The sequence below is a fragment of the Salminus brasiliensis genome, chromosome 4, assembly GCF_030463535.1.
Source record: "Salminus brasiliensis chromosome 4, fSalBra1.hap2, whole genome shotgun sequence".
Lineage (NCBI taxonomy): Eukaryota > Metazoa > Chordata > Actinopteri > Characiformes > Bryconidae > Salminus > Salminus brasiliensis.
The window spans coordinates 40,128,413-40,144,972 of NC_132881.1; the positions used below are offsets into that span (position 1 = coordinate 40,128,413).

The window sequence follows — 16,560 nt, forward strand, 5'->3', positions numbered from 1 at the left end:
AGGAGCTTCAGCTAAATACCATAACTCACAGACTAAAATACTTAAGCAATTTCAGCTGCAGCTCATTTCCCAATGTGTTAGACCAAACTGCAGAACTAAACCACTTAAATTAGGAGAGATTTTAAGTGACCTAAATCAAAATATATACTGCAATGAGCTGGCCTGTCTTTTAATAAACTAAACTGCAGTGCAAGTTTGGCAGGATCCAGAAGATTTCACTATGTTTATCGCAGTTCTACTCAGATACAGACAAAATACTCACACTGCAGCATAAAGCCCTCCACAGCAGGAGTGAATAAAACCTCGCACAGCAGTGTGAAGGATGAAGGACACCACCTAAGACATGGAAAAAGGAGTTAGAATGCACCAGTTTAAAATGCAACATTTCACATAAGATCAAACTTGATGCATATTTATAAATGGCTTATAACAAAAACAATGTGTATTTGTGCATGTATGTGTTCTTCACCTGCACAGGCAAGTTGTCTATTAAGGAGATGATTCCAAATCCAACCAGCAATAGGTTAGTAAAGATGAAGGCTCTGATTGCATTGGCGAGCTTCTGGATCTTTCTGTCTCTCTTCAGGGGCCTGAGAAAGATGTTAGACATGCTGACAATGATGGAATAAGGGAAATAATATGATAATAGAGAATAGAGTCATTTAATGTTTCTCTCTCCTTCTCCGTCCATCACCTTTTCTCTCCATCTGCTATGCTCTTCTTCTCCTCCTCCTCACACTCTTTCATTCTCCAGTCCATGATGTAGCCAATGAGAGGGCAGGACACCAAACACAGCAGCTGCAGAGTGCCGAAGACTGACGAGTAGAAACTTACTGAGGAAACACACACACACACGTTCACACAAAGAAACTCAACTCACAGTTACATCCATCATAACAACGTTATGTTATTCAGCAGGGTATATCTGTTAATGCACAATTTGTTGTGGTCAACATCTAGTCCTTCTTCAATCATCAGTGACCACAGGACCCCTGCATGCAATGACACAGATGCATGTAATTAACTCCAGCACCTCAACTGAGCCAGCTGAGCACACCACCACCATGTCAGCATCATTGCTGTCCTGAGAATGGTCCACTACCCAAGTAACATCTGGTCTTATGGTGGTCTCATCCCATTGATGGATGGTGTAGAAGGTAGCTGACAAATTGTGCAGCAACAGATGGGCTACAGTCAGTATGTCTACAAAGTGCCTATATGGTAGGTGGAACGGACAGAATTGCCAGTAAGTGTAAGTATGTGATCGAAATAACAAATCTTTCGTACCTTGTTCTTCTGCTTCTAACACCAACTGTTCTGGAGCTGAATCAGAAAGAAATCAGAGCAGTCTATTAGCACACATGCCCACATACATACCAGCAAACCGTCTGTACTGGTCACTGTGGTCTAAAAAACACTGCTTAGTCACTAAGACTTATGATTTATTCTCAGCAACACAACATCCATCTATAGACAGCAGTCCACAGGAGAACAGCAGTGTGCTTCATGCTGAGTTGGAAGGAATGCTTAGTCCTTCTGTCCCAAACTATAAAGAGAGATTCCCCAATGTTACTATCCTCACTGATCTCAGTATTACAATATTACAGGACTGTGTGTATATATACAGTGCCCTCCATAATTATTGGCACCCCTGGTTAAGATGTGTTCTTTGGCTTCTAATAAATTGAGTTTTTTTCTAAATAATATAGGACCACGATGGAAAAAAAGAGTAAAATCCAACCTTTAACTCAAGTGAATTTATTCAGTAGGAAAAAAATCCCACATTAAGAAATAATTGTTTAACATCAAATCATGTGTGCCACAATTATTGGCACCCCTGATGTTAATACTTTGTACAACCCCCTTTTGCCAACAAAACAGCACCTAATCTTCTCTTATAATGTTTCACAAGATGGGAGAATACAGATAGAGGGATTTTTGACCATTCCTCTTTGCACAATCTCTCTAAATCATCCAGCGACCTGGGTCCTCTCCTCTGCACTCTCCTCTTCAGCTCACCCCACAGGTTTTCAATGGGGTTGAGGTCTGGGGACTGATATGGCCATGGGAGGAGCTTGATTCTGTGTGTGGTGAACCATTTCTGTGTACATTTGGCCATATGTTTTGGGTCATTATCTTGCTGAAAGACCCAGTGACGACCCATCTTCAGCTTTTGGGCAGAAGCCACCCGATTTTGTTTTAAAATGTCCTGGTATTTCAAAGCATTCATGATGCCATGCACCCTAACAAGGTTCCCAGGGCCTTTGGAAGAGAAACAGGCCCACAGCATCACTGATCCTCCCCCATATTTCACAGTGGGCATGAGGTGCTTTTCTGCATACTTGCATTTGTTGCCAAAAAGCTCTATCTTAGTTTCATCTGACCAAAGCACACGGTCCCAGTTGAAGTTCCAGTACTGCTTAGCAAACTCCAAACGTTTGCGTTTATGATTGTGAGTGAGAAAAGGTTTTTTCCGTGCATGCCTCCCAAACAGCTTGTTGGCATGCAGATAGCGCCTGATGGTTGTTTTGGAGACTTTGTGACCCCAAGAAGCTACCATTTGTTGCAATTCTGTAACAGTGAGCTTTGGAGACCTTTTTATTTCTCTTATCATCTTCCTCACTGTGCGTGGGGGCAAAATAAACTTGCGTCCTCGTCCAGGCTTGTTTACCACTGTTCCAGTTGTTTTAAACTTCTTAATTCCTCTGACAGTAGATATGGACAGGTGGAGGTGAGTGGCTATTTTCTTGTAGCCATTGCCTAACTTGTGGAGGTCAACACACATCTGCCTTACTTGAATGGTATGTTCCTTTGTCTTTCCCATGTTGAAGAGAAATGGCCTCTGTGTCACGTCATATTTATACCCCAGGGAAACAGGAAGTTGTGAATTACTAATTAAATGTTCCTACATACTCTGATCAACTTCGTAAACTACTGTAGAATTGACAGAAATACTTTAATTACATTTATTTCCTAAGAAATGTTAGGGGTGCCAATAATTGTGGAACAGGTGATTTTATGAAAAATTATTATTTCTTAGTCAGGGATTTTTTTTTTCCCCCTTAAAATTCACTTGAGTTAAAGGTTGGATTTTACTCTTTTTTTCCATCGTGGTCCTATATTATTTAGAAAAAAACTCAATTTATTAGAAGCTAAAGAACACATCTTAACCAGGGGTGCCAATAATTATGGAGGGCACTGTATATATATATATATATATACTTTATTATACTTATATAAGTATAAAAAAGTATTACAAGTCCAACTAATCGCAAATAGGAGAATTTAAAAATGCACACCAAGCAAAAGTCCGGGTCTCAGGAGGTTAATCTTGCCCTGGGCCTCACAGGAAGTCTTCAGTCTTCAGGCTTATTTCTGACTAAGACATTCTTCATACACCTGCCTATGAATCAGTAAGGGGAGTGGAAAGCTCACCATTGGGGTCTCCATGGGTTACCAGAAACTCCAGCATCTTGTTCATGGCTCCCATATAAAAGATAATGCGAAGCTGAGTCATGGGCATGGTGATCAAAGTCCACAAGAAGATGGCCGAACACACAGAGCGGCGGAATGGTGGTGAGCCTGTACACACACACACGCACACGCAGACACACACAAAAATATGCAACAATTAAAACAGGCACTCACTAATTTGCATATTTCAACACAATTAACACGTAAATGGTTTTCTCTTCATGTCCGAACAAAGTCTCAATGTACAGCAAATCTATATTTTTTTTTTTCAGTTTATTTCACAAACATGTTTGTATGAGTGTGAGAGAAAAAGACAGAAAGAGAGACCCACCCTGGCTCTGTGTGGCTACGCCATTGCTGTGTATGTGTTCATCAGAAAGCTCTTTATTCGAGATTTCCTGTTCTTCAGTGGTCACATGACTGTTGCAGCGATCTTCTGTCACCTTGTGATCCATTACTAGACTATTTAGCTTCACATTTTTACTGTCAGAGAAAGAGAGAGATAGAAATGAGAGAGACATGAGACACGAGAGAGACAAAACATCATCATCACTCTTAAAAGTAAAGGTGGTAAAAAGATTTCTTTATGTGATGCTGCAGAAGAGCCATTTTAGTTCCATAAAGAATAATTTATTAAAAGAGATGTGGGTGTGAAGAACATTTACTTTGGTAACTTTTGAAAGGTTCTTCAAACTCTTCTTCAATCTCTTTTACAACCATGTTTTTCTTTGTTCAATTGCTTAAATAACCCTTTATACCTTTAATTTTTAAGAGTGTGGGCTTATAAGTTAATACTTTTTGTATGTTCAAAAACAGTACTGTTTATAAACAATATATATATTGTTTCACTTTTTTGTAGATGCCCCACCGCTACACTACACTGTTGACAGTCTCCTGGAGTAGACAATTTTGATGAAAACAGTTGTTCACAGAAAGTAAAATGGATTGATGGTACATGTTGGTGTGCTTTTTACATGGGAGCGTAAAATCGCCTCTCATCGGGTTACACCAGGGATTTATTTTAATGACAAGTGTAAACGCGGCCAAAGTAGATCCAGATACTATCCAGGTGTAAACTGGCACCTTGTGGAATATATGGGACAAAGAACTGAAGCTGTTTTGAAAGCAAATGGAGGCTCTACTCGGTATTAATATTAGTAGTAATACTAGTATTACTACTAGTAATTAGTATTAGCACAGTGGTCCTAATAAATTGCCTAGTGAGTGTACATTGTCTACATTACTGAAAATGATGTAACACTGACGTGTAGCTGATCTCCTCAGGGGCAGGGAAGGGCTCCACCGGCCAATTGAGAAAGCAGTTGAGGAAGACGAGGCAGGCTAAACCCGCCCACACCCAGAAAATCACATGAAATGAGACGCCTGCATCATAGATCAGCTGAGAAAGAGAAACACAAAAAAAACTTTAAAAATGATCAGTCTGGACTACAGCTACTGGACAGTGAAGTCCAGCAGTTTTGCTGGTACCTGAACAATGTTCAAAATGTGAGTGCTTTGGGCTTTTGGTATAGAGCTTGATTCATTTCCACTGATGGTTTACAAACCTGGGTTTAACAGAGGCTCTAAATGTAAGCCAAAATCTCTCCAACAAAGGCACAATAGCGTAAATCACTTCTTAGACTTCACAATCTTTCTCATGTATTCTGTCTCATCAGCTGTAAGCTAAACGGGCTCTGAGAGCTGATGTCAGAACACAGTAGATACTAGGTAATTAGGTAAACCACTTTTAAACACAATAAAATCCAAGACTGTTGATTTTGTGTTAGTGTAGGCTGCTTGTTTGTCCTACCTTAACTCCAGGGAAGGTAACTGCAGAGGAAGCATATGAGCCAATCATGAGTGAAAGGATGGTAGAGCGTATATTTCCAAACATGTTGGGGAGCTGAAAAAAGGCAAGGACAAGCACAAGAACTTATAATAAAAAACAGCATTACAATAGCTGTGTTTGTATGTTTTACAGACATGTATTCATATCCAGTAGGGGGCGTCCACAGCACCACAGAGTGTTGGAGCGGCCTGCAGCCAAGCAGTGTTTAAAAGAACAGCTGTGTCTAACTCAGGCAGGCAGTAACAGTGGCAGCCTAACGCTTCACCTCTGCACATAATGAACCACATGCTCTCTCACTCTCTACCTCCCTTTGTCTCAATCCCCTTCTCCTTCTCTTCTTTTCACCCTCTTTCTACCTCTATCAGAAAACTGAGAAACTCTTTTATAGCCTGGACACCCTTGGGAAAAGTGCATCACAACTTTAGTGTACAATACTTGTGAGAAAATACCCAGTGGGAAAGTGTCCCGTCCTACCCATATCTGTAAAGTCTGTGAACCCCCCATCTCCTCCAGCCCCCCTAGTCCTAGACTACATATAGGTCATGATTAGGGTTGGGTGGTACACATATTGTTCTTACCCTCTTAAAATATTACCATAGTATACAGTATTAACAGGGCGAGGAGTAGCTAAGTTGCACAAGTAGGCTTTTAGGTTTACGCGACTTCCTTACCAACTTGTCCTACGTTATTTTAAACCTGAAAAATGATCAAATACAAAGTTCAGTTTGCTCACAGGATGACAAACTAAGTGACCATTGTGCACACTTTTAAATAAATCACTCGATAAATGTTAAACCATCAGTCTGATGATGATTACAAATGTTAAACTACCCTGAATCAGAGGATAGAGGCTGGATAGCTTATTCAGCAGGATAACAATCTGCTCACTACAGAATCAATTCAAGCCTGGCTGACAGAAAGCACACTTATGACTCAGATCAAGCACTGAATTAAATATTTTTCCTTTGTTGTGTTGCTTCTGTAGCCCACACACTAAGCTTGTCTTTGCTTAGCTTAACATATAGCTAGTCCCCTAACAACGGCCTTCCCCAATATCGGACACGTGTTGCGCATTTCCCCCAAAGATGCCCAAGATTACAGCATTGTTAGTGATGTTTAAATATTGTGCAAGAATGAAGTTTAAAGGCCTCTCTAAGGCAGGATCTTACGTTTTTTTAATTGGAAAATAGGGAGAGTGGAAATGTGCAATATGGAGAAGTGGCCGATATTGGGGGCTGTAGTTGTTATAGCTAGCTTAGCTACAAATTCACCAGTAACCTAGTGCAGCTGCTGTTGACTTACTGCTGAGCCACTGACACAAGTTTGAGAGATCGAAGTTGACTAACTGGTGTAACAGAACGACAAAAAGACAATCTAGTTTTAGGTAAGTTAGCAAGCAGGTTAAACACCACAGCGCAGACCGTATTCCAGCTTCCTGAAGTTCAAATCACACAGGATAAAGCCTCATATCTGAGAGCACAAAGTCCAGTGAATGGTCCTAGGAGTGTTTTTGACAAGTACATTTAATAGACTGGTTCATCAGCTCTCCCTTTTAATCAAACTCAGCATGTTGTTGTAGTTTTATCCCCACCTGTTTTCAGAGCATCATCAGTGAGCTTCCACCCTTTGGCTTTGTTAAATGAACATGGGACCATTTGGCACTTATTTGGCCATGTAGTAGATGATAGACACAAAACAAAATTTGACAAATTAGACATGTTGTAATTTTTGAAATACCGTTATAAGCGCCCAACCCCAGTCACAATATTGTTTGGAATTAGCACACTTGCTCTCTTATTCCGGAATGAGGAAATGTGAGCTGTGAAAGAGTGAAGTGAGAGTATAGCTGCTCTGCCTGACGCTCTGAGAGCGTTGCACAGGAGATCCACAGGGGCTTTTTAATGGATGGGATAGTGGACGTGAACGTGCATGTGTTTAAATGACACACACACCAAATGCTAGTCTCTAGTCTTTTGTCTTTACTGTCGATGATTTAATGTGCTGTTTATCGTATTCACGCACCCACAGAAATCCTAATATGGACAAGAATTTGTACACACATACACACAGACACACACATACACACAGACATCGCCAGTTGGCCACTCAAAACATTTGAAATTCCTTCCCCTTACACAACTCTGCTCTTTATCAAAGTTCAGCCTGGGACATGTGTCTATCCATGAACTGCACTGCCTGCTATCCCTGGAAATATGGCAAACACGCAGAGTCAGCAACACACACACATACACACACACGCGCGCACACACAAATACTGTTTCTGTTCCACATGCTTAACAGGGATTCCGGCACATTGATGGGGAGACAAAGAGAAAGCAATGACAAAAAGAAGAGCAAAGAAGAGGAACAAAGTCAAAACAATTAATACTTGAAAAGTACAAAACAATTAATAATTGAATCTGTATCTTTTAAGGATTCCAGATTTATCATTTCAACAACTGCTTCATTTCTTCTGCTTTATTTAACATTAAAGTTTAGATAGCAATTTAAAATGTATACTGTATATTTTAGCTGTTTAGTTAAACTGAGCAATTTAACATTAGCTTAATGTTAAATTTAGCCATATAACTGTTATCTGTTATCTGAGTGATTTCAATAAACCTAAAGAAGCAGAGAGAGGAGTGTCAAAAAGAAAGAGGAGATAGAAATAGACTGGAAGAATGGAAAAAACAAAAAGTACCAGGAATGAAAACTGAAAGAGAGAGAGAGAGAGAGCAGACAGAGAGAGGGCAGACAGAGGGGAGTGTGTGTGGCTGGGGATGTATGGGCGTGGCCGAGGTGAGGGCGTGAGGATAGTCCAGCTACCTGATTGGCTGAAAGTGTAGGGTCAAAATTTGGAGTCTGGAAGTGGAACAACATGTGCCTTCCCAAAGATACACACACACTCACATAAACTGAACACTCAATTACAACACACACTTGTCCAACAAGGTTTTATAAAAGCAGATAAATTCACACCAGATATGTGAGCATGCTACAGCCGACTCAACTAAAGCAAACACACACCAAACTACAGCTCCACAATCCAGATGTTCCAATCTTGTCATTTATGAAGTAATTTATATCATTTTCACAGATGCTACATTTTGTGTGAATAAGAACCACAACATCTCTGTTCATGACTGTATGTGTGTGTGTGTGTGTGTGTGTGTGTGTGTGTGTGTGTGCACATATCACTTAGTGTACGGCTAAAATTTGGCAGATTTTTCCTTATGGCAGCTCTATTTATACTCTGCTTCTTTTTCTGGCTTTTTGCCCAAATTTCTCTGTGAATGCTTACAGCTGTGATGTGGACGGCAGTCTGGGGGGGGGGGCAGTGATGTTTGCGCTGTGGTCTTTATTCCAGCAGTAAATTCACTCTCCAAACAACATAAAGGGATTTTTGTGTTTAATAATACAAAGGTCGGTGGACACCCCTTGTAATGAACGCAAGCTGCAGTCATTGCTGACATAAATGTGCAAATGTACACATGCAGCTAGTCTAGTACCGCCAAAAGAATTGGATTCCCTGGAGCAGATAAACATGAACCTACTGGCACAACGCATAATGCCAGGTGTGGGCTAGAGGGGTATAAAGCCCCCCAGCACTGAGCTGTAGAGCAGTGGAGCTGTGTTCTCTGGAATGATGGAGGTGCTCCATCCAATACTTTTGGGATTGATGCATTGGGACGTTGGGGATGAAGTGGGGTGGTGATCATCCAACATACTGACCGCACAAACACTTTTGTCACTGAATGTAATCAAATCCACACAGTAATGCTCTAGAATCTAGTAGAAAGCATTCCCTGGTCAGTAAAGTAATGATGAGCGGGTGTCCCAATACTTTTGTCCATATAGTGTATAACCAGTCATAAATATGACTTCATACCTCTGTGCCTATGAGTGTGCATTTGTGTGTGTGTGTTTGTGTGTGTCTGTGTATTTATCCTACCGTCAGTGAAGTAAAGGTCAGACATATTCCTCCAAAGCCATTAAAGGAGACAGCGACGAATATGAGGGCAGATAATACTGAGAGGCAAAGGGAAGAACCAGTGTTTAGTCTTAATATACAGCAAAGTCTTAATACAGCAGAATATGCAGGCATCTGGCAAAATGATATTCATCTGGCCAGAAAATGTTTATTTGTTCGCAAAATATTGATAGTAGAATAAATACAAATAAACAATATATTGTGATTTGATACATATGTGTATTCCTTATCATATAATTTGGCATGCAAAAGTTTGTGCATCCCTGGTCAACCTTTCTGTTACTGTAAATAGTTAAGTGAGTAGAACATAAAATGATGTCTGACATGAAGTGCAAACATAAATTATAACAATATAATGTATTAGTCTGGTTCTGTAGAATTTGTAGAGTGACAAATAAAGCACAATGCAAAACGTAGAGTTAACCTTCGTAATTGTTAGGGCTAAGGCTCATTCACAATCATTATTAGAAAAGGCCAGGTGATTCAAATTTCAAAGCTTTATAAATACTCTAACAATTACAATTCCTAATAAGCACAACGCAGGAGATGCTGTAAGAAGATAACAACATGTTTTCAGGTAACTCATTCCTCAGTTAGTAATGTAATTAATTGATAGTTGACCAAATGTGGAGTGGTCAAGATGAGGTCTGGAAAACGGCACATAAGGCAAACGGCAAATTAAGACCCCCATCTGACTGCAAAAGACCTTCAGGAATATTTAGCAGACTCTGTAGTGGTGGTGCAGTGTTCAGTGTGGGTCTCCAACTGTTACGCACAGGGTTGGTTTATGGACTTGTGTTGCAGCCAGTGGCACAAGGAACATTTCAATGGTAGAGTGAAGAATGGGTTCAATTAAATAGCAGCAAATTCTGAAAGCAAACATCACACCATCTGTAAAAAGCTGACGAGGAAAGGAGGATTACTTCTAGAGCAGAATGATGATCCTAAACACACCTCAAAATCCACAACGGACTACCTCGAAAGGTGCAAGATGAAGATTTTGCCATAGCCCTCACAGTTCCAAAGACCTAAACATCATTGAAAATGTGCAGCTAGATTTTAAAATAGCAACGAACTCAAGATGGCTCAAGAATCTCACAGAACTTTTGCAAGGAAGAATCCCAAAGACTGGCAACAAAAAACATGTTGCTTAGCTATTTAAAGTAACAGAAAGTTTGATCAGCAGTGCCCAAAACCTTGTCATCTCACATGGTTTTTAAACTAAAGCAGTTGCTTTCTGAAGGGGTTTTAGAAAGTGGAGTTTGTGGCAAATTGTTAAAAACAGAACCAGTAGCTATTAGTGTTGACTGAATACTTAGATAACTGCTTACATGTAATGTAAAAGGCAGACCTGTTATCAATGCGTTTATTTGTTTTTGTCATATATTGTTGTAAATGCAAAGTAATATCAATAATATTGTGTACACACACACACACACGCAGACATACACACATTCACATACACTGACCTGAAGGATCATATGATGCCACAGCAATCAACACCATGGAGAAAGCAAAGCAGAAGCTGGAGGAGATTGGATGGTGAAAATGACTAGGTCACTCATGAACACTTGTGTGTGTGCAAGCTACAAAGTTAGAACTACACATTAATGGCTGTCATTAATGTAATGATGGTGGCTACTGCATCACAATCAAAATGGCTTTGTTAAATCTGATATATACACTATATTGCCAAAAGTATTCACTTGCCTGCCTTCACATGCATTTGAACTTGAGAGACATCCTATTCTTAATCCATAGGGTTTAATATGATGTCGGGCCATCCTTTGCAGGTATAACAGCTTCAGTTTTTCTGGGAATGCGTTCCACAAGATTTAGGAGTGTGTTTATGGGAATTTTTGACCATTCCAGAAACGCATTTGTGAGGTCAGACACTGATGTTTGACGAGAAGGCCTGGCTTACAGTCTCATTCCCAAAGGTGTTGAGGTCAGGACTCTGTGCAGGCCAGTCAAGTTCTTCTACACCAAACCTGCTCATCTATGTCTTTATGGACTTGCAACTTGCTTTGTGCACTGGTGTGCAGTCATGTTGGAACAGGAAGGGGTCATCCCCAAACTGTTCCCGCAAAGTTGGAAGCATGTAATTTACCAAAATTTCTTGGTATGCTGAAACATTAAGAGTTCCTTTCACTGGAACTAAGGGGTCGAACCCAACTCCTGAAAAACAACCCCACACCATAATCCCCCCTCCACCAAACTTTACACATGAAGTTTGGAGGTCTGTAGCGACTGACTTTACAGAGGTTGGCGACCTCGCTCTGTCATTTTACTGCTGTTTTACTGTCAGTTGCTGTTGCCGTTCCCAATCACTTCCCCCTTGTTATAATACCACTGACAGTTGACTGTGGAAAATTTAGTAGCGAGGAAATTCCACGACTTTTCTTGTTGCACAGGTGGCATCCTATCACGGTACCATGCTGGAATTCACTGAGCTCCTGAGAGCGACCCATTCTTTCACAAATGTTTGTAGAAGCATGGATGGGTGAGTGAATACTTTTGGCAATATAGTGTATAGTGATGTATGTGAAATGCTAGCTGATTCAGTTTTAGCAAGACTATGTTGAAAAATAAGATGTACGCTGTAAAGTTTTTTGTACCTGCCCAGCAGCCGTATTGGGCGTGGCCCGTATTTGTCCATCAGGATTCCTAGTGGCAGAGTGGCCGCGCTGATGATGAAAGAGCCGATGGTAAAGCCGAGGTTTAGAATCTCCTCTTGCTCCACACAGCTCAGCCACCCTGAGCTATCCTCTGAGCTTTGGTTAGCATGGAGCTCTGTCCCATTTTCTATCAGAAGGAAGCAGGACTGATAGTAAAATAACATGGTAATAATTGCTGGCATGGACTTATGGACCACATAATGTTGCTTTAATATTGTATTTCCATGATTACCACTGTCAATGTCAATCAAAACTAGGCATCTGAGTGCATCATAACAAAGGAAAGTGAGGGGTGGGGCTTTTGTTAAACATGCTTCTACACTCAAACTATGGGTTTTTAATCAATTATAGATTTCAGGGTTTAAACTTTAAAATATGTGCATATGTGCAAACAATAACATACTAAACATTTCTATATTATCAGGAGCTGTTTCTATCAATCAATACACTACTGTATTGTGTCAAATTGAATTGCGAATTTGAGTCGAGTACTAATGCTTATTTACAGCTAATCCTTTGAGTGCGTATACTAGTATAAGCTGAAGTTCTGGTCGGCTACTGTACTGTAGATCTGCGCTGGAACTTTGTTAATGTACCTGAGCACAGGTGAGAGTAGAAGCCCTCGTTCTTCAGCATGATGAGGAGTGAACCCCAGCCAAGCAGCACAGCAGAAAAGAGGAGGTTCTCTATCACCGAGGTCACTGCCATCCACCAGCGCCTCCTATAGGCCTGCGCAAGAGACGGTGCCATTTCCTGAACGAGAGAGAAAGATTAGGTTTAGAGGAGAAAGTGCAGACACCAAGACACTCTATACTAATGTGCTACAGCACTCCCATCATCTCTGAATTGTCTTATTTAAATGGTGATAAATGATAAATATAAGGGGGGGAACAGTAAACACCATAGTGATTCAATTTTATTCAATTCCATTCAATTCAATTCAATAGACCTAGCACCAATCATTCTGAAATAAAGAAGCACATGTTAAATATCAGCATCTGGGGTAAGTGATAAATCATGTTAATGCCAAACTATTCCTTTAAATGGAGATGAATGACGAAACAACCGTCAATCAACTGGCTTTTGTTCTTGTACTTCTACAACTGTAGAAAACAGTTTATATGGTTCTTACTTGGTTCAAACATACTGTAGTTACAGGTTTCAGGTATAACCTTTCTCCTACGCTTCTGTAAACAGGGAAATTGTGTGTTTCGAGGATTAAACAAGGAACCACAAATAGTAAATATAACTTTATTTACATGAAAACACAGGCCAAAACTGGTTCCTCCTGTCTGTTCTCTGTCATGTTACACATTCAGTTTACATTGTATGATTCTTTACATCTAATTACATAATGACAACAAATTACATTAGTTACTTACAATGAGTAATAAGCTACAGTAAATTCCATTTGCATTCGGTTTTGGATATATAATTCTTGTTTTGGACATTTCAATACCAGAAAAATGGACAAACATAGCAAAAGAAGAGTTTTTTCTTTATGCAAAAGTTCTAATATCCTAATGAAATATCTTTTTTTATTTATAAAATTATCTGTTTTATCTTTTTTCTACCTTTCTTCAAGACACAAATGTGGTATTAATTGAACATTTAGAATCCACAAATTCAGCAGAATTCAACAGCTTGTTTCCTTGAGCTACAAATGAAAAATAAGATCAAGACAAATGTGTCATAGGGAACTTACACTGAGCTGTAATGTAAAAAATCATATGTGAACATACTTATTTAACACCCGAGACAAAACTGTAATGGCATTAAAAGAAGCAAAAGACAGACAGCCCTGTTACACCTCGACAGGGTTCACATTCAGCACAAGTACAACATGCTGTATCTTGCACATTACAGCAGATAACATCTGCCATCTCCATTGTACTGATGGGTTGCACTACCTATATATTCAGTGATGTTCTCTTTGGTTTTATAATTAAAGGCTTGGGTGTTATCCTAAATTGACTGCTAGTTGCTTTCAATTTTGGGCTCATAAAGCTGCAAAGCAGTTTCAACATTTCAAACAACTCAAACAACTACGCAATATTAGAACAGTTTCCCACTGAAATATCATGTGCTAATACTCAACACTCAATTGGCTTTAAGAAGTAGCAGTTAAATGGAACTGCGGAAGTCAAGATCTAGAAGGCCAAGAAAACTGTTATACAGAGCTGCTCATATTCTGGCCAGAAAGGCAAAGCGAAACCTCCATATGACAGCAAGGGTTTATTTCTTAAAATCAGTCAAAGCAGTCCCAAAATCCAAATGCATATTTGATCCAAACGATGCAGGCCAACCTTTGTGGTGTCATGCCAGGCGGAGGTAGGCCTGTCACGATAATTATGTTTGTATGGGTATTATTGTTATATCAGTGGCAAATATGGTCTTAAAATTACAATAATATGGTTTATTCCTGGGACAACATATTGTCCAAAAAATAGCCAGGCCTTATTCCGGCTGTTTTAATATGTTAATATGTAAGGTGTTCAAAAAATGTAGCAGTATAATCACAATATGGTATTTTTCCATACCACTCAAGCCTACTAAATACATTTAAGAATAAGATACTAAGATAATAAATAAACAGGATCCAAAATTTGTAGCTACATCGACTATAGAAGATATAAAACAGCTATTACGAGTTATCACATTATTAGCTAATCAGCTAATTCTTAGATATGTACTTAAGTCCTATCAACAGAGTTCCATTTTGTTCCATTTACTATAAGAAAGTTATCTACAGCCAATCCTTATAGTCCTTTATACAGTCAGTAATCTCAGAGACAACATCATGAGCCCTAATACTGAACCATGGGGTACACCATTTTTGATCTCTGTACATTCAAAGCACCCATCATTTACACTGAACAACCAGTGATATTCTGATAGATAGGCCCTTATCAAGATGGGATTCTGATCCATAGGTATCAGTTACTTGAGTGGACCTCCTGCTGTTCAGCACTCTTGGCTTGCCTTTTCACCTTTCACCTTTGCCCACACCCACTCAGAAATGACACTGCCCAAGAAATTTAACTCTTTTTTCCATTCAGAAAACTGTGGCTACACTTAGCTACATGGTGCTATAACAATGACTGACCGACCGCCTTGATCACTGTGGTGGTGGAGGACAAGGACAACATCAGTAAAACAGCAGCAGCTGTTTCAATCTTATATTCTCTAACATCGCAGACATGAGTGTACGATAAAATTGTGTACTCTTAACTCTGCAGCTCGAGTTCTAGTTTTCTAGAACTGGCAAACACACTGAGAAAAGTGTGCACTTGGGATACTTCAGAACTGCTTTATAACACAGCTAACACTGCATATGTCTTCTATTTAAACCTACAACTTCTGGAAATTTTAGACATGGTCTTTTTCACAGTTTCATACACTGCATGAAAGAGACCCAAGCTTTGATTTCTTTGGACGTTTTAAAATGATCATAATTGGAGGCTGTGTTGGTAACTCTGAAACTCAGATTCAATCTGAACTATGTAATTTAGTCTGTCGCAACAAGAGGTACACTCATGTGATGCAGAAAAAGGGATTACAAGAACTAAGGAGAAGCAAAATACAATTTACAAAGGTTGTAATTTATCCAAACATTTCAAATCCAATATTTTCCCACAGCACTATAAGGCAAAACAAACAACCAACCACTGGCCACAGACACTATCATTTCATTTCTGTGAAAGCAAATTCAAAGCTCTTCCATGCTGCCTTTTTTCAGGGTTTTTGTATAATTCCTCAGGGATTGCTAAAAACATGTACAGGCAGATTCCTCCTCACCACAGCGTAAGCATTTTCACTTTTTTATTTATTCTAAAGGTATAGTATAGAAAGTATTTTTTACTGTTATTATTTTCTTCACAAATGACATGCACAGCAGTGCTGAACACTTTAACGCTAATTGTCTTTAAACTGTAATAAGATGCCTCATCCATGAACCTGAGCAGTAGGTCCCCATGCTCGGTTATAAAACATACTTGGCTTATGTTGTAAAAACTGAATTACCTAACTGATTGTATTGGCTACACAGCAGCCAACGTCAAGGCTACTATTATTTGACACTGGATCCCCTTTCGACAGGTCAAAGATCTCTTCCCAAAGTAAGTGATGACGTGCAACCACACACCCACCCACGCATACACACACAGCTGCTTCCTTACACCAACTGCTGATGCATGGTCAGCACCTCTCTGGCACAAGGCTGTGCAAACTTTAGGGTCCTGTTTCAAAGGAATGATGATCTCGCTCTATGACTGATTCTATATAATTTATGTAAATTGAGAAACTGTTCGAACAGTGACACTGAAAATGTGACAATAGTGTGTGTAACCGGGGGTGGGGGGGTGGGGGGTGGGGAATGCTGCTACACAGGTTTCGAACAGAAGCTATGGAAATATCAGACCATCTCCAAGGAGCTCAAACAGAGCTGTTTGAGGCCCACAGCAACTCCTAGGTATAGATTTAGCAATAAAGAGTTAAAAATAAAGTGCTAACTATAAGGCTTATTTGTTAAAGTTCATTGTTAAAATGTTCATCTTCATCCAGACAGC

General features: G+C 39.7%; 1 protein-coding gene across 1 annotated transcript in view; it reads right to left on the reverse strand.

The window, feature by feature from the left end:
* Positions 1–16,560, reverse strand: part of slc43a1b (solute carrier family 43 member 1b) — a 29,706-nt gene that overhangs the window by 7,205 nt on the left and 5,941 nt on the right. Inside the window, exons 2-13 of the mRNA XM_072678449.1 lie at positions 12,589–12,745; positions 11,933–12,119; positions 10,784–10,839; positions 9,276–9,352; positions 5,285–5,377; positions 4,740–4,873; positions 3,806–3,957; positions 3,436–3,582; positions 1,288–1,323; positions 695–833; positions 470–590; positions 263–336 (exon numbers count right to left, since the gene is read on the reverse strand). Coding sequence (XP_072534550.1) covers positions 263–336; positions 470–590; positions 695–833; positions 1,288–1,323; positions 3,436–3,582; positions 3,806–3,957; positions 4,740–4,873; positions 5,285–5,377; positions 9,276–9,352; positions 10,784–10,839; positions 11,933–12,119; positions 12,589–12,742 — 1,370 coding nt within the window. The 5' untranslated portion in view covers positions 12,743–12,745. The remainder of the gene's footprint in view (positions 1–262; positions 337–469; positions 591–694; positions 834–1,287; positions 1,324–3,435; positions 3,583–3,805; positions 3,958–4,739; positions 4,874–5,284; positions 5,378–9,275; positions 9,353–10,783; positions 10,840–11,932; positions 12,120–12,588; positions 12,746–16,560) is intronic.